Source organism: Bacillus rossius, chromosome 3 (genome assembly GCF_032445375.1).
Source record: "Bacillus rossius redtenbacheri isolate Brsri chromosome 3, Brsri_v3, whole genome shotgun sequence".
Lineage (NCBI taxonomy): Eukaryota > Metazoa > Arthropoda > Insecta > Phasmatodea > Bacillidae > Bacillus > Bacillus rossius.
Genome location: NC_086332.1, coordinates 113,105,238 through 113,128,816, shown reverse-complemented (window position 1 = coordinate 113,128,816; position 23,579 = coordinate 113,105,238). Strand labels below are relative to the sequence as shown.

At 37.6% G+C, this 23,579-nt stretch overlaps 1 protein-coding gene across 2 annotated transcripts in view; it reads left to right on the top strand.

The window, feature by feature from the left end:
* Positions 1-1,725: 1,725 nt before the first annotated feature.
* Positions 1,726-23,579, top strand: part of LOC134531155 (ganglioside-induced differentiation-associated protein 1) — a 48,257-nt gene continuing 26,403 nt past the window's right edge. Inside the window, exons 1-3 of one of the 2 annotated variants that reach the window (XM_063366775.1) lie at positions 1,726-1,940; positions 4,830-4,983; positions 22,715-22,897. In XM_063366775.1, the coding sequence (XP_063222845.1) occupies positions 1,839-1,940; positions 4,830-4,983; positions 22,715-22,897 (439 nt within the window). In that variant the 5' untranslated portion in view covers positions 1,726-1,838. Of the gene's footprint in view, positions 1,941-4,790; positions 4,984-22,714; positions 22,898-23,579 lie in introns of both variants that reach the window. The other variant, XM_063366774.1, reaches the window with a different exon arrangement.

Here is a 23,579-nt window from a genome sequence, read left to right as displayed (position 1 = left end):
GGCTTCACACATGTTACCAGCAGCCTACGGTATCCACAAAGTAATGGGGAAGTAGAAGCAGCGGTCAAGAATCTGAAAAATGTCATCAAGCAGTTGGCAGACCCGCATCTAGGTCTGCTGGCATACAGGATCATACCACTCTCAGACCTTCATTATAGTCCGGCACAACTTCTCATGGGACGATCACTCCGCTTACCAGTGTTGCCATCGAAGTTGTGCCCGAAGACAGTTAGAAGGGAAGACTTCCAAACCATTCATCAAAAGAGAAATTTCGACAAATCACATAGAGTTAAAGAACATAGTCCAATCTATTCTCTGGACACAGTATGGATTACAGACATACAGAGGTATGGCACAGTATGTTCAGAAGGTTGTACTCCACGTTCATATCTCGTCAAGGTAGATGGAAGAATACTGAGAAGAAACAGGCACTAACTCAAAGTCATCCACAAGAGAAATTGGTCATCATGCAACGAAACAAAACAGAACTCAAAAGAGAGGATGGAAGAACCGATGGGAGAAGAGGCTGAGGACATTGAGGAGGAAGAGGAAGGATGGAAAGGGTGGCCAGACGCAGGAAAGAGACATAATCAGAAACAAGAGAAGTCACTAGTGCGGACAAGAAGTGGAAGGGAAGTGAGGCCTAGAAACAAACTTAATTTGTAACAGTGTCAAATGTGTTAACATTGCCCAAAGAGAGGAAGATTTGTTGCATGAGGAAGTGAGAAGGTGAAGTTGGTAGTGGTGGAAGAGAGACAAGAGAAGATCGGGGAATGAGGATATTGTAAAGGGTAGAATGGTGAAACACGTGGTACAATAAACGTATGTATAGAATTGTCGGCTTTTATTGATAGCGAAACATGAATGGGGACATGCGACTCTATGTAGTTGACTGTGTGGTGTATACGGATGCAGAGGTGGGAGGATTGCAGGAAGACTAGTATAGATTGAAAGAATGGGTAGAAATGATTGATATAAGGATTAATGTGGGTAAGTCAAGGGTGGTCAGATTCACCAAGAAATGAATGGCGATAAGAGGGATTATCATTTGAGAGGAGAGGTGATAAGGGTGAAAGAAAGTTATAAGTACCTATCTGGTGATAATGATCCAAGGAATTCTGGGGTGTTGGGAACAGGTGGAGAAAGTTGTAAAGAAAAGCAGGCAGACCTTAATGTGTGTGCTGGGAAGGGCACTAAGGGGAGAAAGAGAATACTTACACCGCCTTGTTGCACCCCATGATTGAGTATGCGCTGGTGGCGTGGGAACCTTATGCAGTGGTTCTTGAGAGAGAATTATAGGGAGTGCAGAGGACAGCTTGCTTTAAAGAGAGAATGAGAACAGAAAGAGGGGAAAAACTATGATCATAAGAACGATGGGTGACTGGAATAGTTTGGAAGAGGGGGTGACTTAAAGGAATGTGGTGTAGTTCAGTAAGATGGTAAAGGGAAAATATACATTACTGCATGCCATTGGACTTGTGCCAAACTGCAGCAGGATTTAGAAATTCAAAAAGATATGATACGGAACTTTTACTAGGTTTTCCAAAGTACCCGTGCATCTTTTAAGTAATTTTATGAAGTCCACCAATATACCGGTTGTCTTCGTTCTGGTAGCAGTATCAAAAATTGGAATTAATAACTAGTATTATAAATAGGTAACGGAACGTTTCAGGATACAATCATGTAAACCAACAAAACAATAACTAATTACCATTTTCTGTTGATTGGCTCTCGGGTGTGTAGGTTATTTGTTTATGAAATTAGCCTAGCAACAGCTGATATGTGCAATTTCGGAGTGTTTATGCTTCTGTGCACAGTTGAAGGACGTAAGACTGAAAATGGCTGGAACAGAAAGAGATACATATATTAAAAATACTGGAAACAATATTGGAAATGGGCTGCTACTATATCATCATCACTTTTCATTTTATTCACAAAAGGTAGTAATTGAGTTTGTTTTTCCGTTAACGATATCTGCTTTGAAATAGTAAAAATATCTTTGCTTTGCTTCTTGCTTGTCACCTGTTTACACAGCAAATCTGGAGTAATAAATATATTTTATGTACGACTTGTAAGGATGAGATTAAAATAGGGACAAGTAAAATAAAAATCCTTGTTAGTTTCTGTTTGGATGCATTTTTTTTTGTAACCAGCCACACCCAAATGTAATAAAATGTCAACTGATTGTTTCAATTTAAGTTAAAAGTAGTAGTATTTTTACTAGTGAATAGAGCATTAATTTAAATGTCCCCTAGAGCATTTTTCATTCCTTTTGCATTCTAAAACCTTAAAATGGGAGGCATTTTCTGTTGTGTATAGAGGGATGCAGTGAAACAGTTAAAACAACTGCAATTGTATTGTTAAGTTTTAATGCCTTTTAAGCCTTTCTCTTTTAACTCCTTGATTTTTAAGAAGTGGACATTTTCTGAATTGTAATATCCTTGTTTGTTTAAGAATCATTACTTTAGGAATCAAGAAGTAAATATATATTGTACTGTTGGCTGGCATGGCACATTCAATTCCTGGTAATGTGTCCATTATTCATAATCATGCTTTGAATTCTCAAATGATTTTCGCTCAAAATGCAGTATCTCCTACATACACAAACAATTCAGAATTATGAGCTCATATCCATCTAGTTTTCCGGATCTGTTACAACTACTCCCCACCCAAACAAACACCCTTTGTGGCTACCGTGATGTCTCTTCTACCATGCCTAGACAAAGTGATGGTTGCCTTTAAATGTCACAGCTTTGATACAGTTTTCAAGGTCATGAAACCATGTAGAGCCCTCAGCAGATAACATGTGACACAGCTTTAGTTATGCTAAGTCAATTAAAAATCTACATTTTCTGTTATTTTTTATTTATTTTTTAACTTTTTACAAATAGTGGTTAGGTTTTTTATGAATGGTAATATTTGATTGACTGGACACAGCAAAATAATAATGGGCTGTCTATTAGACATTAAAATAGTGTTTATAGTTTTAATGGAGTATAGTTCTGCAGAGCTTACGTAGGTTTAATATTGTGAAGTTCGGTGGCTACTTTTGAACTGGGAAAAAAAAAATCATACTAGGACATCTTTATTTTAAGATTTCTAAAGCTTTTCAAATTGTAAACAAAATACTAGTTGTCATGAAAGTCATGAGATTCTTATGCTGGCACTCATTAAATTTCCTATATATCGTTTACACTTATCAGCATTTAAATATTTGCTATTATTGCGAGAGCAAAGTACTCATTAGAGTTGACATAATTTCAATGAGTGGCAATAGTTAGTAAAACAATGTGTCTAAAGTCCACTAAGAGTTTTGAAAATGTATCATGAGAGAATTAATTGAGTTTGCTACATGCTGTTTGAAGCAAATTGAAGTAAAAGATTGAAAGTTTGTTCTTTGCACCAGCACATAGCATAAGTTGCGTTCTTTATTTGTGTCCGTCAATTGATTTGATATGGGTACTATTGAAGAGCATGCAGTTGTGTGGCATGGCTTTTTGCAACAAAATCAGTCACCCAGACTCAACGTAATTGCCAAAAACAGTTAAAGCAACCTCCTAGTGACCACGTTAGGAGACTGGGTCCCAAACAGTGATGTCCTGAAGACCCTTATCAGGAATGTCCAGCGGACATGCTTTGCAGAACCTGGCAAGACCTAGAATATCGTCTGGACATTCTCCGAGCTACCAAGGGGGCTCACGAGGTCTACTAAAATGGTAAAAAAAAAATTCAGTGTTTAACTTTGATCAATCAAAGACCGTGTGTAGCTAGCTCAATTATTTATCTAGTTACAATTTTTCAAAACCCCTAGTGGACTTTAGAAACATTTGGTGTGTGTGTGTGCGGGGGGGGGGGGGGGTTATAGGAGTGTATGTGAATAGGTGTGGAGTTATGTGTGGGTGTGAGAGTGTATGTGTAATTGTGGTGTGGGTGTGTGTGTATGTGTAATTGTGTGGGTGTGTGTGAGTATGTGTAATTGTGGTGTGGGTGTGTGTGAGTATGTGTAATTGTGGTGTGGGTCTGTGTGTGTGGGTGTGAATGTGGGCATTTGTGTGGGGGTGTGTGTGAGTATGTGTATTTGTGTGTGGGTATGTGTGTGTGAGTGTGTGTGTGTGGCGTGCACGTGTGTTTTTTACTGATGTTGCAGTACTCCAAAATCAGCAGGCCAGGCCCTTAGTTTTATCTACTTGCATTTAGTCTGTTGAACAGGGTGAGTTGGTGCAGTGGTCAGAACTGGACTTTCATTCTGTTGGCTTTCCGGTCCAGCCATCTTAATTTCTGTTTTCTATGGTTTTCCAAAATGACTCCAGGCAAATGCTGTTCAAGAGTGATTTTTTTTATATATATTTTAAAGACATGTGTTGTGTGTTTTATTTTTTCTGGAATGTGCTAATTGTTGGTGAGATGTTGGGCTCAGTGAAAATAAAATATTGTCCATTGGAATTTCCTGTTAAGGTGGGGTTTCATATGCCATGTTGATATTTTTTCATTTTCTCAGCATTATTATTAATAAAGGCTATTTATCTAAATTGAACGCTATACCACCTTTCATTTGTTAATTTACAAATATTTTCGATAGATATTTACTAATGGTAATATAAAAAGTCATGATTATTTTACAGTAATCATCTCACACTTAGTATATATCTCATGAAAATATTTGTGACAGAACTATAAGAGAGATATAGAGTTAAATTGGTAGACATAACCCTTAACTAATAGTAATGATTGGAAATTGAAAAAAAAAAGGGGTGTGAGCCCCCAACTGAAAGCCATGCATGTGCTACTAGGTGTTAATGGCGCTGTATGAGAAGAAGCTTCCCTTCCAGAGCCACGCTATGAACCTGGCGAAAGGCGAGCAGTACCAGCCATGGTATCTGCAGCTCAACCCAAAGGCCGAAGTGCCTGTTCTCAAGGATGGTGTCAAAGTTATCCCGGAGTCTGCCAGGATAATAGATTACTTGGAAGACAACTTCAGTAATGGTGAGTATTGTAATAACATTAGTAAAACTTGGTTTGCTATTCAAAAGAAAAACATGATCTCAGGCTTTGGCGGTCGTTGTCAATCCAGTCTTGGCTTTTGAGTTTGGCCGCGTCATGTTCGCTGACATTTTGCTGCACCTTATGCATCATTCCATGTCATGAATTACCACAACCAGGGTTGGAAAAGAAAATAGTTTTTTTTTTAAAAACCAAACAATTTTTTTTTTTTCGTTTGAACCAGTTTTTTTTATTACATTGGTTATTTTGTTTCCCACCATGTTCAAATGAAAGCCATACAACATCCCGTTTTTTACCACTTATTTTGAACAATGAAAGTTATAACATTAAAGAAATGAAGTCCAGCAAATCTGCACACCTGACTGTGACAACCACAAAAAAGGTATTTCGGTAAATATCTTACAGCGCGGCTTTTCTGCAAAGTAAAAATTAAATTACGAAGATAACATATTTCAACACACGAGATGTTCCTGTATTTACCCTTAAAACAGTGTTTGTAAATTCCTGCTAGTTTCTGAGATATTCCAGTTTCACATTTCAATATCTGTGCATTGCCGCTGCCGCCGCCATTAATTGTTTACCTGTGTCTTGTGCATTTGCTCTGAAGAAATTCAAATATTGTGAATGGTTGATTAGGTAAGGCTAGCTACATTAAACAGGATTCTCCATAGAATGGGTGTTCTCACAAAAATGGAATTTACAGTACTGTCAAGGATTTCCTACAAAATATAATTTTTAAAAATGATAAACTTATTTATTTCCTTTTTTTTTTATACTTTTGACTACAATTTAATAATTAATTTAATTTTAGAGGAGTATTTAGCTGGGTATAATTTACAAATAATCAGATAATTATTTAAATGATAAGATCTTGATGTATATTATTATATGTTCTTTTATCACAATGAAACATTAATGAGCAAACCATTGTTGTTATTAGAGTGGAATTAGATCTTTCATTAAAATTTATTAATATATTCTATTTAAAAATACATTTATTAAAAAAAACACTTGATTTAAATCATGGTTGAAACCATGGTTTAAAGTGTTTAAACTATAATTGTGATTTAAATCAGTAAACCCTGACAACAACATTATCTTTGAAGATTTATTGTAAATTAACTGTGCATGTGGTATTGATAAATACTAACACATCAAAAACATTTCTCACATTTTTCTGATGAGTCATTACTATGTATGAGGAATGCATTGATGTACAATATACAATAAAAACAAATTTGTACTTATAGAGGATTTGGATTTACTCATATCTTAAGTGCTGAACAAGTTTCATGTTAACTTTACTGCATTCACAACTAAGTAATTTTTTTTTTTTAAGAAATCAAAATTATAAATTTTTAAAATGATTATTTAATTTTTATTTTTTAAAATTCAATATTAATTATTTCTAAATCCTTGAATTAAGATCATCCATACTTCTCTTACCTATGGTACTTGAACTTGCAAGAAAAACAGGTTCATAAAGGATAGCCTTATTAATTAAATACAGTTTTATTTAATACTAATATTTATACTATTAGTTAGATCAAACACTTGAAATGTATGTTCACAAATTAATTACTCCTTCGTTCAGTTCACAGTTCACTCTCCCCAGTGGAGCTCCTCTCCACAGTGGCTCTCCCTAATGCTCATCTCTTGCCTCTCGCCTCTGTCCCAACACCACGACACAGTCCCCGATACACCAGTCACTGCACACGGAGCCCGTCACTTGTCGTTCCGTTATCGCTCACCGAGGGGTCACTCTACCACACCGCTGCTTCAGAGGCTGGCGTCGCTGCTTTTGTATCCCTCGACCGTCTTTCTGGAATGGTCTCGCACTCCTGATGTGATGCGTCATGAGGGTCGACCCGACTTCCGAAGCTCCCAGAACAGTGGTGTACTAGTCACACCACTCCACGTGGTGGCCTCTGGAAGCCCGTAGAACACTCCAGATGGATGATGAGGGATGGATGACAAAGCACTGAGGAAAAATGAAGCAAGTGGAGGGGGCAGGAAGGTGGAGAGACCGGCAGCGCTAATCCAAGAAAGAATGTGTTACGTCAATAGGCCACGCCCCACCCGGGGCCACCCACTGCTAGTGGGCTCACTGGCTTTCACCACAGTATGTTCGTAACACTGTGAAGTTGCTCAATTGACAGTGACTGACAATAGGCCAATAAAAACCTTCAAGAATAGCATTGCAAGCATCTGTGTGTAATCAGATCGCTGAAAACTGTTATAAAATCCTGAGAAGTTTCTGTATTTTTTTTTATCATAAAATTGAAATATTTAAAATGACAATCTTTTCTGGACAATCAATAGTTAGCATGTTACAAAAAATAGGAAAGCAGCTTAAAGATCAGTTTTCTGTGATCATACGAAAAACTATACTTTTGTTGTGTAGGATGACTTTCAAGGATACTTTTGGTCCTGCACAAAAAATTATTAATCCTTATTACAAGAAAGGCGAGAAAATTAAACTCTCAAGTGTGGTAATTGTAAAAGAATGTCTCACACAGGACATTGCTGCTCAGCATCTGTTACAGTGTTACTTAGTCAGATTTTGAGCAGTAAATTAACTGGATAAAGTAATTAACAAAATATGTTACCATGCAGAAGAGTTCCAAACAAAAGATGAGTAGCCTTTTTCAACCTCCTGTTACAGACTTGGAGTTGTTGGCACAGCGTGTATTAAGTATCAAGCAATGAGTGGGGAAGGAGGGTGGGGTAAGAGTGTGGCAACGAGGTGCAACGGGAAGCCTATAAATAGGAGGTAGAACTAACTCTAGGAGGGTTTAGTAAGGAGAGCACGAGAAAAGAAAAAAGGGAAAAATTCAATGGTAATGAGAATGAAGGGATTGGAATGTCTTTGATGAGGAGTGTGTGATGGCAATGGTTCAATTCAGGAGAAAGGCTTGTGCCCAGTTTAGCAGTTTTGTTTATATAAAACCAGTGATGTGTTTGGCTGCTTGAGCCATTCTGCAACCCCTGTACGCTGTTCAGACCATGACCCACCAATAACTTTATGGTTTTGCTGAATGTAATTTAGAAGGGAGTAAATTTCAAAAGTATTCTAATATAGAAATCCGTGTAAATAGAACACTGATACTTAAAAAGATTTGAACAGCTGTTTAATTATAGTGACATCAACATTGGCACTGTATTTAAATTTCCCTTGCCAAAAATTAAAAACTTACCAAGTGTTTTTTGACATTAATAAAAGAAAAACTGATTGGTGGCAGCAGTTTACAGTGGTTCATTACTTTATATGGGTATCTATTGCTTGTGAATACAAGCAACCGTGGTTAGTGTACATGTAGTTAGGAAAGGTCTTTAGAAGGATAGATTCAGTATCAACTTCTAACATTCACAAATACCATCCATTACCTTCAGATTTTATTTCATGCAGAGATTATTATCTCAAGCAATAAGGAATGAGAGTAATCTTAAAATTAAAGCCTACTACTTACATGTGCATTGTCAGTAGGGGTAGCGCTAAAGTCTGGCGACCAAACGTAAACAAAACAAGTGTTTTGCATCAGGGCTCCAGAGGTGGGCATGGCACCACATGACTGCGAGGGGCGTATGACCGTCAGGTCACGTGGCGTCTCTTCAGGTGGTTTGTCATGTCTGCTGTTGGCGTCACAGCCGGCGGCCATGTTGGTTCATATTTTCCAAGCTAGGGAGCACAGGTGTTATTTTTAAAAAGAAAATTCAGTATTGCTGCAAACCCGGGGATTCCAATTTGTAGGCCGCAATGGTAGCCACTATACCAGGGTGATTGTTGGGAGAGAAAGAATTAAATAAGGAATATATACTATGGTTGGAGGCGCCAAATTAAAAAATACAGTCGTCTGTTAGGGATCACCATATTGTGTACTGGTGCCAAGTTTAAACACCGCCAACTTTTCTTTGGTACTGGTGGCGCCTAATCTTAAAAAAATACAGTTGTTTGCTGTAGCCGCCATCTTGTGTCCTGGTGCCAAATTCAAACCACCAGAGGGCATCAAAGACTTTTTCATCTGCTAGTGAGTCAGAGCTGAGCCAAGTTTAAACTCCAAAGCCACTTTTTTTATATTGCAGCCAAATTTAAAAGAATTCTTAAAATACAGTCGTCTGCTGAAGGCCGCCATCTTGTGTAGCGGATGCAAATCCAGGCACCAGAGGGTGCCAACAAATTTATTGTCTGCTAGTGAATTCAAACACCAGAGGCCGCCATCTTTATTATAGTGCTGCCAAATTTAAACTATATATATATATATATATATATATTTAAATACTATATACAATATTTTATAAATATGCAATAAGTATAAAGGATTGCAGTAAAATAAATAATACATTTGTTTTTAATAACTATATACAATTATTTATTTTTTTTTTTTTTTTAATTTATTTATTTATAAGCCTCCATTTCTCCAGGCAGCCTGAAGGGGAGTTGTTAATACAAAACACATAGGACACTCACATACAGAACTCAAATTCAGTACAGCGGATATTTTGTCATGGTGCTACCAGCAAATCATATACAGTAGTAATTAATATACAGTTTTGATACATTAAATTATATAACATATATTAAAAAATAAAAACCTGAGTACACACAGTTAAAAAATTATGGCTGTAACCTGGCACTATAAAAAATAAGCATACTTATAAAGATATCACTATAATAATGCCTATAGCTTTGTAATAGTGGTGGCTTATATAAAGAGTATATCAAACAAAGATTTTGACTTCTGTGTGTGTGTGTGTATATATATATAGCTCGGTAAAAGAATCCCAGGTTGTGGCCTCTACCTGCCTAAGGTATGCAGTTATATCGCGCAGTGTTTATCGCGTGCAGCAACCAAAGCATTTTTCGGTGCATCGTAGTCACATCTTTGCGCGTCCGCAGTTTCACTAAGTTCAGTCACCAAAAGTTCCATCACCTCAGCAACATTCTATTTGGGCCCGCCAGTATGGAGTCGCCAACAGCTCTAGAATTCTGGCAAAATATTTGCATGTATCGCACTCTGCTTGACGTAGGTAACTGCCCACATCCCTTTGCACATCATGTGATGCGCTTACAATATCTTTCAGCTCATTAAAAACTTTTTTTACCTCATCAGACATCACATCGTAACTAGCATATAACAGAGTTTTCACTTCAACAATGTCTTGCTTCATATCGGCCTGATGTAATTTATAACGGTTCGTTATATACAAAATAAACAGTTCAACGCAGATTGTAATTTTTGTTGTTTTTTATTTTTTCAAATAGAATATACCGACGAAGTCAAACACTTCAAAAAGAGGCTGCTCATTCATTCCACATACATATGCCCGTCGAACAGATGCTCGTAGTTCACGTGATGAGAATTTACCGGAAAAAATATAGTCCTTCAGTAATGTTTTACTGCAAGTATACGAAGATGGTGCGACCTGGAACAGGGCCGCACCCAGCGAAAATTAATCTCGCCCCGAGCCAAAACGCAATTATACCCGAAAACGAAATATATAAAAAATTAGGTTGATTTAATAATAGGCCTGGCTCCGACCACCAACGTGAAATTATCTCTTCGTAAATTACATTATAATTTAGCGAGAAGCCATCGAACGCGACCTACTGGGGCAGCGATCGACAGACGACTGGTGATCTCATGAACTCGTCTCCTCCACGCAGGGAGTAGACGTCACATGACCTCACCGACCAATCACACGCACACTTCATTCACTCTTACAGATACAAGCCAATCACAGAACAAGTTACAATACATGAAAAAACCTTTTACACACAGAACTCTGGGCTTCCCCTGATCAGTCTCTTTTCAATTTCACATCGAAATCGGGGACTTCCATTCTCGTTCTCTCTCCTACACCGTGAGAGAGCAGTTATCACTCAGTTTCCATGCAGGGGGGGAATTACCGTCTTTATCTCGGTTGGCGGGGAAGCACTGTTCCTTTCTCACTCCCACTTACAGGCCTCTCATGCCTCTCTTTCTAACCATCACACAAGCCCAGACACAGTCCCGTGATTTATAATTATATTACAACACGTTAATAAAATTTAAGAACAATAATTATAATACGAATTACTTTACAAAATTAAACTTATTGAGAAAAAACCTGAAAAAGTAGGCCTAAACAGGTAAAAATCTAGTACAACGGCTCATTTGTGAATAATTACATAAAAATTACTGATAGAAAATGTCTAATAAAATAATCACTACCTTCTTAAAAACATAGCAGGTGAAAATAACATATACTACTTTCCATAATTTCTGAATATACTGTTTCCTAACTTATACATCACTCAAAAAACATTTGACTTATTACTGCTTACACATAAAAGAAGTTTAAAAGAAAATTATTTATATTGAAGGGCAGGGTTCTGCAATGTTACATAACCCCCCCAACTTTTCAATTAAATTAACACTACATTTAATTGAAAAGTTACAAAAGTGAAAAACTAACTTGTACAAAATATATACAAAAACATCCTTAGAAATAAATGTATCCAGTCGTTACTACCCTTGTTTATATCGAAATACAAAATGTTGTTAAAAACTGCAACAACCTCAATTCTTTTGTTAAAAAGCCAAAAATTTGAAAACATACCTCTTACTACAAAGTGTCAACAACTCTTCACAAATGGTCATCTCCCTCTCATCAGTGCATAATACAAGTTACTTTGAAACTGGTCTCTCTATAAACTTCAAGCAGACACCCCCTGGTCAACAAAGAATCTTCCATAACAAAAAACTCTGAACAACTTACTTTTACAACTGTGGAAACCTCAACACCAGCTGCAATAAACTCCATAACTACCTCAACGACGATGAAAATCTTAAGCTCCAGGAATTACGTCTCCATGACCACCTTAACAACAACGACGATAAAAACAATAACTTCAACTTCTCAAACACTTACACCTCGGCAGAAACCTCGACGACGACAATAAAAAACCTCAAAACACATTATTTCCTTTAAAATCCCTTAAAAAACCGCTGTTACTCTGATTCTCTGCTGCTTCTAAACTCCTCAAATCTCATGGAACAACCACTCTAACCCACAAATTAACCAATATCTCCACTCTTCATATCTGCACTTACAAAACCTTGACAACACTATCGCTTCAAAACTGTTGACACCAAATTTTCCTAAATTCCCTCCAAAAAACCAACTTCTAATATTTTAAGAATCTTACCAATACCTCTATCATAACTTCAACCACTGGACAACACTTATTTCCAAATTAGGACTAGACTGCTCCGCATTGATAACCCATGAACTACAACTTCTACTAAATGCCTCAACTTCCTAACACACAGAAACTCACATAATAAATCTTCCACAACAAATACAACTCCAGAAAACATTAAATTAGTTATTTGAAACTTCAAAAACTTTTATACAACACACTAGATTATCACTCATTATATTCAAATTTTCTTGTTAAAATGTTACACAGCCTAGCATTTACACCAAAATACACCCAAACTTAATTGTTTATCCATACTGCATTTTCATTTGTTTACATTATTCACTTACATTTGCTAGTATCATTAACTATAATATAAAAAACAAACAAAAACATTGTTATCATCAGACATAAAAATACACACAGTTCCTTTCCTCCATCATGCCTAACTCCCGAGCTAGCCGAAAGGTAAGGGGCGCCCAACTACAACCCTTTTAGCTGCTAGTCAGCTCGGCTAACCTTATTACACATAAAAAATACACAAAGTTTTACCAACTTCCTTCTCTTTCCTTCCTAACTCCTGAGCTAGCCGAAAGGTAAGGGACGCTCAATTACAACCCTTTTAGCTGCTAGTCAGCTCGGCTAACTTTTTTCCAAATTACACACAAAATTATACAAAGTTATACCAAAAATTACACAAAACATAAACATGTTAAGCTTATTACCACAAGAATTTCCACACTGCGTAAGATTATACATCAAAAAACATGTAATTGTTTATCCTTATCACTTATCTACATTAATTTACATATTCTGTCCTTAACATTTCACTGGATTTTCCAAGGTTTAAGTAGTGATACATGCCAATTTACACCATTTACCTTATAAACATTATGGCCTACAATAGATTCTATTGCAAAAGGTCCATCGTACAAGTGAAAAAACTTATGAATTTTTTGTTCATACAGTGAAGACAATTTATGGGATGCTATAAGTACTTCATCCCCTACTTTAAAAACACAAGGTTTAACTCCTTTGTCAAATCTACTTTTCCTTTCCTCTGCCTTATACAACAGTCTTTTCCCTGCCTTTTCCAATTTGTCTTTTACCCTCACCGTATCATTGTCTGGATAACCAATTAGTTCTTGCAGTTTTGAAGTAGGTAACTTTTGTTGCATTAATTCTATTGGCGAAAAACCTGTGCTTTCATGCCAAACATTGTTTATAATAGCTTCCACTTCACTCACAATATTAGCCCATTGGCTATGGTTTTCACTACAGTACAATCGAAATAACCTACCCAGTTCCCTCATCACTCTCTCCACTGGATTAGCAGCTGGATGGTACACTGCTGTATGGCCTAGTTCAATACCAAGAATACCAGTTAATGTTTTCCATACCTCTCCCCGAAACTGAGGTCCATTATCTGAAATAATCTTTTGTGGCACACCTATTTCCTTTACATACACATCCAGAATTTTCTCTGTTACCACTTGAGCTGTTGCTCGTTTGATCGGGTACAATTTAACATATTTTGTGAATACATCAAGAACAACAAAAATGTATTTTACTCCACTCCTTCCCCGTGGTAGCAGACCAAACAAATCGACACATACTACCTCTAATGGCTTAGTTGCCAACACATGTTGCATGACTCCTTTGCACTTACTGTTCATTACTTTTGTCTGTGCACATGGTAAACACTGCCTGACTACCTTAGCCACAGTTCGGTACATGTCTCTAAATATACAAAATCCTTTTACATACTGTACAGTTTTTCTTACACCAAAATGTCCACACTCTGCATGCATAAGTTTACAAATTTCAGTACTTAAATTATTCGGAATACATAAAACCCATTGCGACAATTCATTGTTTACATTTTGAAATAAATAGCCCTCTTTAACCACAAACTTTTCCTTGATAATACCTCTACAATTTGTAGATTCCAACTCTTTAATTACAATTTGTAATCGAGGATCTTTATTAACTTCATCCTTAAGTTGCCCTGAAAATTCCTTCAGTCCTTCACTAACTTCCTGCATTTGTTTACAAATTCTCCGAATCTGAAACTCCTGTGCCTGAGTGGCCTCCACGTCTGCAATTCCCCTTGAAAGAGCATCAGCTACTACCTGCGTTTTTCCTGGAACATGTTGTATGTCTAAAGTGTATTCCTGTAATGCCAAAATCCACCTGGTGATTCTACCGTGTAACAATTTACATGAATTTATGTGGCACAAAGCCTTGTGATCTGTTAACACTACTGTTTCCCTGCCATAAATGTAAGTGCGAAATTTAGAACATGAAAACACAATACTGAGTAATTCCTTTTCTGTGGTGGTGTAGTTTATTTCTGCAGTGTTGAGTGCCCTGCTTGCAAAACTGATGGGTACCTGCTCCCCCTCCTCATTCACTTGGAACAACATGGCCCCTACAGCCTCGTTTGATGCATCGCAAGCAATGTAGAACTTTTCGTCTAACTTCGGATGATGCAACAACACTTCCTTCTCTAACTCCTGTTTGAGTCTTTCTACTGCTTCCTCTTGTTCAGGTCCCCACTCCCAACTCTGCCCCTTCTGCATAAGCTTTCTCAACGGTCCACAGATTCCACTGAAATTTTGTATATATTTCCTAAAAAAATTGAAAAAGCCAATGAAGCGTTCTAACTGTTTACGGTTTTTAGGGGAGGAAATTCCCTTACTGCTTTCAGTTTCTCAGGGTCAATATGGATGCCCTCTGCATTAACTACATTACCGAGAAACGTTATCTCATCCTTCAGAAATTCAGATTTTTGTAAATTTGCTGTCATTCCCCCCTCTTGCAGTTTTCTCAAAACCCTTTCAATAATGTCACAGTGTTCTTCAAATGTAGCAGTGGCAATCATGATGTCATCTACATAAATTGTCACCAAATTTAGAATTTCAGGTCCTAAAACTGCCTCGAGCCCCCTAATGAAATGACTGACCGAAACATTTAGTCCAAAAGGTAGCCTTTTAAAACAATATGTTTTTACTTGATAGGGAAATGCAGTACAAAGCCTAGATTCAAGTGCTAAAGAAATTTGCCAATACGATGCAACCAAATCGATTTTCGAAAAATACGCACAACCCTCAAATTTTTGTAACAATTCGTCCATTGGTTCTGGTGCTTCTCTGTCTGGGATTATAATTTGATTGACTTTCCTAGCATCCAAACACAATCTCACCCCCCCCATTTTTCTTTTTGACCACTACCATAGGATTCAAATATTCAGAACTGCGTCTCTCGATAATGTCTGTATCTATCATATTCTGAATTTCTTGCTCCACAGCTGGTCTCAACTGATAAGCTACTGGATATGGTTTTTGAACGAATGGTTGGTGCTCTCTCAAATTTAACTTACATTCATACTTATTATTTAACCCTGGAAAGTTTGCAAAAGCTTTGTTTTCTACATGTAAAATTCCCCTTAATTTTTCCTGTTGTTCTACAGTACCACTATGAAAGGTTATCTGATCTACATCATTTTTTGTAATGTATTGTTTTTCCAACAAATTACACTTCAATTCTGTTTCTTCAAAATTTTCTCCTCGTATTATCCTTAAATTAAATGATTTTGCTTTTATTTCTGCTCCGAAATCAATGAGGGTTCCTGCCACATGTATCCACTGCATAGAATAGTCTATTATCACATTATTTCGCTGCAGCCAGTCTGCCCCCAAAACAATATCAATACTGAGCCCTTTAACAATTAGGAACACTACCCACATCGTTACCTCTCCAAATTTTATCTCTAGTAGTACCTGTTTTTTGACATTTTTATTCCTAATCCCTGTGGCTCCAATAATGGTTACATTTGAAACTGGAAATACTGCTGCGGATTTTGAAATTTCATTACCTAAAGACATAAAAAATTCTTCTGACATGGCAGTCACCTCACTACCTGAATCAACTAACATATTTGCTTCCTTACTGGCACAGACAATTTTACCATAAATGTATGGGCATATACCTATTTTACCTTGAACAATGTTGGTAGGCCCTTCTGCTTCTTTTAATAGCTCTTCCAGCTCGTGTGAGATTATTCCAGACTCATTTGTTTGTATTGTATGTCATTTTGATTTGACCCCTAGGTCACACTCCTGGGAGGGATTTGGGGCTCGATCCTTCCCGCTTACCTGTTTAAATTACGGTTTTCCTGCCTCCTCGGTCCATTTCCCTGTCTGTCTTGCCTGTCCTCACCCTGCCTTTGCTCCTGCAGACGGGGCTCCGGTCTCCACCTGGGTAGCTGATGGTCCCCCCGACGTTCCTGTACTCGCAGTGGTCTTACCTCCTGCTGTTGACCCTCAGGATGGTGACCCCTATCTCTGGGTGGTCCTCTTGGGTCCCGATGGTCTGGATCTCGGCCCCTCAGTCCTTCCTCCCTCTCATTTCTCCTGTCCAACGTTTCCAACAAATCGATGACCTCGTCCACAGTTTTTGCCCTGGCCCCTAGAATGCAGTTCTGTACTTGCTGGAAAAAATGATGAACAATATGGGAGATAAAACGTTCATCAGTTATAGGGTTGTTCAAAAATTTTGATTGTAGATACAACCTTTGTACATATGGAGCCATGTGACCATCCCTATGCCTATATTTTCCCGTAAACAAGTACTGCAAGAAATCGTCCTGAACATAAATTCCCCAATACTTGTCTAAAAAGGCTGTTTTAACTTGTTCAAAAGTTTTCCACTCACTCTCTTTATGCATCGCCCATTGCAATGCTGCCCCATCTAATTTTGATACAAACAATTCTACTTGCTGTTCATCTGAACCTTTCAAATATCCAAAAACTTTTTCACACTTTGTGATGAACTGTATTGGGGTTGCCCCTCGGTCATCCCCGTAGAATTTTGGTACACTTTTTTCAAAAATGTTAACTTCATCCACAGTAAGCACTGTACTCCTAATCCCTCCATTAGAATCGCCCTTAATTTTCCCCAATTTTTCTTCTACTTTTTTCAAACACTCATGTCCAACCTCGTCTCTAAACTTTTCCAATTGGTTACTAATTCTCCTATTTTCCATCAAAACTTTTTCAACATTAACCTCAAAATTGCTTTTGACTTCCTCAATCTCCCTTTCATTCAATAAAATACCTCTGGCATTCTCATTCGCTTTACCATGCACCTCAACGAGCTCATTGTGGTCCCTATCCATGCTAATTTGAATTTGACTGAAATTTTCCTGTAATGCAGATATTTTTTCTACATGCTTTTGTACTTTATGTTTCATTATTCCTACACTTTCCTTCACACTGCCCACCTCCCCATTACAGCTTTCCAGGCCAGTCTGTAGGTTATCAATTACCGACTCACATATCTCAACCCTTTGTTCGCATGTACCCAATTGTTCTTTCATTTCTGTTTGTACATGGTCAATTTTAACCTCCATCTTGACCAGTTCCTGTTGCATTTGTTTTATCATTTCGGATTTCACCTGTGAAATTTCCTGCCTTATTTCCTGCGTGTTTTGTGCTAGACCCTGTTCTAGTTTTAGAGTAAGATCCTTTTGTCCCTGTTCAATTTTATTAGTAAGATCCTGTTTTAATTCCTGTTGACATGTAAAACCCTGTTCAATTTTTTGTGTCATTTCCTGTTGTCCCTGTTTCATTTCCCTCATCATATTCAATAACAATTGATCAATTGAAACCGACCCCCCCATAACCTCAACTGGGCTGCTAATTGTGCGAGATTCCATATCCTGACCTAGTTCGGCAGGATGCTCCATGTTTACAGGTTTTTCCTTTTGACATGGAAAATCCTGTTCAATTAAACTTGTCTCCAAATTTGGATTTGACTGTTCGGAATTTTCTACATTTTCCTGAAAACCCATAAAATCTGATTCGCTACTGTTGGTACTAGAGTTATCCATGTTGACATACACAAATTACAAAATTTTACACAAATACAAATTAAATCCTCTAAACCAATACAAAAAATACAGTTTTCTTAAATTTTCCACTTGCTATCATCGGCGATTCATCCCACGGTGTCCCGCGAAGTGACGATCTCGAAGTCCCGCGATGCGACAGGCCTGAAGTCCCACGGTGCCTTGGGTCGCTCTGTCCCTCGAAGTACCGTTTTCCGTCGTCTCTCTGGAACACTTCACTCACTGAAACAGCTCGTAACTCTCGTCGCGAAGAAAAACCGCCTTCGCCGCTCAGCTGCGCCGATAATTCTGGAAACACTTTGCCGTTTTCTTCTAAACTGTTCACTATTTATCGTAGATTGTTGTTATTTAAGGTTATCGTAGTCGCAAACTTGTTTTGAGAATGTTTATATTTTTTATTTACTGCCGAAAATGTCCGTCTTAACCTCAGGGTCGTGTCCAAATTCAAGCCGCGCGGCCGGGCGCCAAATATAACGGTTCGTTATGTACAAAATAAACAGTTCAACGCAGATTGTAATTTTTGTTGTTTTTTATTTTTTCAAATAGAATATACCGACGAAGTCAAACACTTCAAAAAGAGGCTGCTCATTCATTCCACATACATATGCCCGTCGAACAGATGCTCGTAGTTCACGTGATGAGAATTTACCGGAAAAAATATAGTCCTTCAGTAATGTTTTACTGCAAGTATACGAAGATGGTGCGACCTGGAACAGGGCCGCACCCAGCGAAAATGAATCTCGCCCCGAGCCAAAACGCCTACGAAGGTGGCCGTAATTTCTAATTATACCCGAAAACGAAATATATAAAAAATTAGGTTGATTTAATAATAGGCCTGGCTCCGACCACCAACGTGAAATTATCTCTTCGTAAATTACATTATAATTTAGCGAGAAGCCATCGAACGCGACCTACTGGGGCAGCGATCGACAGACGACTGGTGATCTCATGAACTCGTCTCCTCCACGCAGGGAGTAGACGTCACATGACCTCACCGACCAATCACACGCACGCTTCATTCACTCTTACAGATACAAGCCAATCACAGAACAAGTTACAATACATGAAAAAACCTTTTACACACAGAACTCTGGGCTTCCCCTGATCAGTCTCTTTTCAATTTCACATCGAAATCGGGGACTTCCATTCTCGTTCTCTCTCCTACACCGTGAGAGAGCAGTTATCACTCAGTTCCCATGCAGGGGGGGAATTACCGTCTTTATCTCGGTTGGCGGGGAAGCACTGTTCCTTTCTCACTCCCACTTACAGGCCTCTCATGCCTCTCTTTCTAACCATCACACAAGCCCAGACACAGTCCCGTGATTTATAATTATATTACAACACGTTAATAAAATTTAAGAACAATAATTATAATACGAATTACTTTACAAAATTAAACTTATTGAGAAAAAACCTGAAAAAGTAGGCCTAAACAGGTAAAAATCTAGTACAACGGCTCATTTGTGAATAATTACATAAAAATTACTGATAGAAAATGTCTAATAAAATAATCAATACCTTCTTAAAAACATAGCAGGTGAAAATAACATATACTAGTATCCATAATTTCTGAATATACTGTTTCCTAACTTATACATCACTCAAAAAACATTTGACTTATTACTGCTTACACATAAAAGAAGTTTAAAAGAAAATTATTTATATTGGAGGGCAGGGTTCTGCAATGTTACAAATTTTTCTAGAATATTAGTGAAAGGGTCTCGGTTGCTAGATTCCGCTTCTCGTAGGTATGTGACCACAGTGCTGGGCAAATCATGAGTGGCAGCTAGCCCATTTTTTAGCACATTCATCTCCCGTTCTAAAATATCCGCCAGTGCACTCAGTGAGTGTGTGTTGGCGCCAGAAACGACATCTACGTAAATCTTTGTGGCTGCATCTGTTGTGTCACGAAGAACTCCTATACCACACAGACGTTTCCCGCTAACGTGGCAATCTTCAGTAAAAGTCTAGCATAACTCTTGCTAACATTTATTTCCGCCGCATCCAAAAGTGGAGATGGTCAATTTCATTCTTCACGAATGGAACACAATGAAGTTATCGCAGCCACAGCGGTAACGTGCTTTTTGTAGAGGAAAATCCTTAGCTAGACTATAAAACCGTACCCATCATTGCTATTCCAACAACGAGCACAGATATCTTTAAATTTATCGAATGACATGTCGGAGGCGATGTGCTCTTGGTAAACAAGCTGGAGGTTTCTAAAATCCATTTAAAAAAAAATTATCAAATTAGCGTTATCGCAAACCAACTGTTTGCGAGTTTGACTCTACGTCTGAATTAAATAAAAACAGTCACACGATACATATTGCCCCATGGGAAGAAAAAAAACTGCTGCATTATTTTCTGTTTTTCACGCCTAATGTCATCAAACACGATGATTGAATTTGCTAGAACATTTCTTGGTGGAATAACTTCTTCATTTTTGCGAAAATGAAAAAAAAATTTCCCTCGACATTAGGCAGCACCTATGCTAAATGTTAATACTTTGGCTGTTCCAGATATTTAAATATCTTCGAATATAAATATTTTCAAAATTTACTCCATTAGGATGCTGAATCGGCGACAATAAAATACATGTCTTGCCACTATTTGAAGGTCTGGCAATTAGGTATACATCTTATAGTATTTGACAACAGAGGCCCGTGACGTTCCCAGTTTGCTGATCAAATCATTGTGAGTAATTTCTATTGGTAGAGAGTATAAAGGCAATATTTACGCTTTATAGAAAGTAAATATTTAATTTTATGTAATATTTATTTAGTTTTCTTTATATTTCATTTCTTATGTTTATTTGGACTCTGTGATCAACCCAGACAGTAAATTTCTTTCGTTATTGTTTGTCTATGTATAACTCTATGTTTATTTTATTTTTAAATATTGTCAAAGTTAGTATAGCAGTAGTATTTTGAATTAACAATTAATTTAAAGATGAACACGTCAGAAATTATCAGTAATTTTATTATTTTTGTTTTAAAACAAAAGAAAATTATTAGTGAGGAAAAAATATTATTTTAGAACTAATGGAGAATTTATTGAGACAGCAGCTAAAACGCAATGCATTTTTTAATTTATATATAATTTAATACATTTATTCGAAGATAGGAAAAAACCACTACTACAAATAGTAGTTGAGTTTGTAAGAGAATAACAATATTTAATCTACGGAAGATTATACTCAAATACCAAGATTTTAAATAATTATTTCTAAGAAGAGAAATCGCAGGAAATCCGTCTTCAAGAGATCGCCAAATTCACTTGATATTCTATGACTACTACGAAGATTAAACACCGTTTGTAATACGAAGAAAAAAGAATCCTGTCAAAATGAGAAGTCACAGTTCGAGCCCAGGAAGGATGAACGTCGCGCAGTCCAGTCCTGTCGCCGCCCATATCCGGAAGGACGGAGGTGTTACTGTGCGTATTCCTGCCGCTCGCTAGAGGACGGAGAAGCTGCACCACTACCGCAGTCCTTGACGTGTTGAACCAAGGAGTCTCCGAGAGCCCACACGTCTCGTGGTTATCCTACTTCAAGGTTTGGTCTCTTACTCCATCAACCGAAGACTCGCCATATAGAAATCCCTGAAATAATTTCAGTTTAAGCGCAACGAACATTGTTTTGACCGATCTAGACTCTTTAGTATTATAATGGATATCCTCTGTAAAGAAAACATTCTTAACGTGTTCATCTTTAGATTTAGAATCAAATCCCGGAATCGCGATCCCGATCATGATAGTATGACTCAGTACAGATAGAATTTGGTAGTATAATAATGTGTTGTTATCTTTTGCTGACAAGTACTGCTTGAACGTACCCAGTGGTCCACGCTCTACAGGACTGATTTTAGTTAAGAATTGATAACTTACTAATTTTACCTTTCATTTTAATGTGTGACTTTAATGGTACGAAATACTTTAAATTACACTTAAATATTTAACATTTGATAGTGAAAACAACTCACTCAAGTGTTAGTAGAATTGTTGGATGCTGGAAGTTGATAGTCATATCAAATTCCATCTGTAGCTTAGAATAAGTTAGTTTAAGGTAATATTTATGTTATGTGTTGTTTTATATATGTCAAAGTGTATTGTCACCGTCATAACACGCACTGCACATGAATATAAACAGTACATTTGGATTTTGATTACACTTTATTCCAAGGTCTAAAATTACGATATTATTATTTAACGTACCTTTGAAACACCTTACCTTGACTTTTACACTCAAGTATCGTAACACAATTCTTGATACTGGAAGAGTTGGGCTAGAATTAAGGAAATTATTAAATAAATTAGATAATTTCATTTTAGACACTAGCTGGCTCCACAAGAGGCTACCTCAATTGTTACGACGAAATTGCGGAAACTATAATTAGTTTAGAATATATCTGACAGGATTGGTTGACTTGGAACAACCTTCAACAGGGAGACAACCAAGCAACCAACCAAGCTGACTGCATGGTGCAGCAAAACTTATCGACTTTGCTGTCTGCTACATGACTGGCAGTTTGAGCCTTGTGCTTTGCAACTCGACAGTTGATTGTCTGTGTGTAGTAAAATGGCAGTATATTGGAATGCACGATGTAATGGTGTTTGTGAAGGTGTCTCCCCGAGCCTGAAAGCCACCGACCTGGGCGCCGAGGTGCGGCAGAAAGTAGCGCAGTACCGTGCTGCTCTGGAGCACATCCCGGCCGGCATCATCACCATGGGCTCCTTCCTGCACCCAGAGTACATTCACAACCCACGACTGCCCTTCATCCAGCCAATCCGGAGGCTGCTTCTGGGTGAGGCGACACTCTGATACCACTGTAAAGCTGGACTCCAAATCATCCGTTTCATCCGTCCGTCACCCGTCAGTCCATCAATTTCGGTCCATTATTTCTTTCGGCAATTATTACCGACTCTCAACCATCCGCCATCCGTCCGTCCGTCACTATTCTAAAATATCAGTGCTACAACTTTCCGCCACATACATTCTCAATTGTAGGTAAACTTTTGGTGAAAACAATTTACTTGGAATAATTAACTTTTGTTTTTTTTGAATGTGATAATAAGTTGACTGGCGGGAACCGTGCTTTGACAAGTGGATTAAATGGGTGCCGTCTTAAAAATAACATTAGTCATGCCAGCAATAAATAAAATTATTTTTCTTTTATTACTGTGTCAAAGGAAACAGAAAGAAGCTATTTCTATCTAGGCTTTTTCCCTCAGTTGCTTATTCCGATAGTCTTTGCTATATATATTATACAAATGCTCCCTTTCCCGGAAGTAATTTATCAGCATTTCTTCCGAAAAGCTCATTCTCATAAGCAATCTTTACCGTTTTTATGAGAATAATAATCTGTCAATATGACACAGCCTTCTATATATTGCAAATTAAAAAAATCAAACACTGTTTTCGGAAAGTCGTATTGAAGACGATCGACTTAACAAGGCGGTGGACCATCGTTGGTCCGTCAAAAGCTA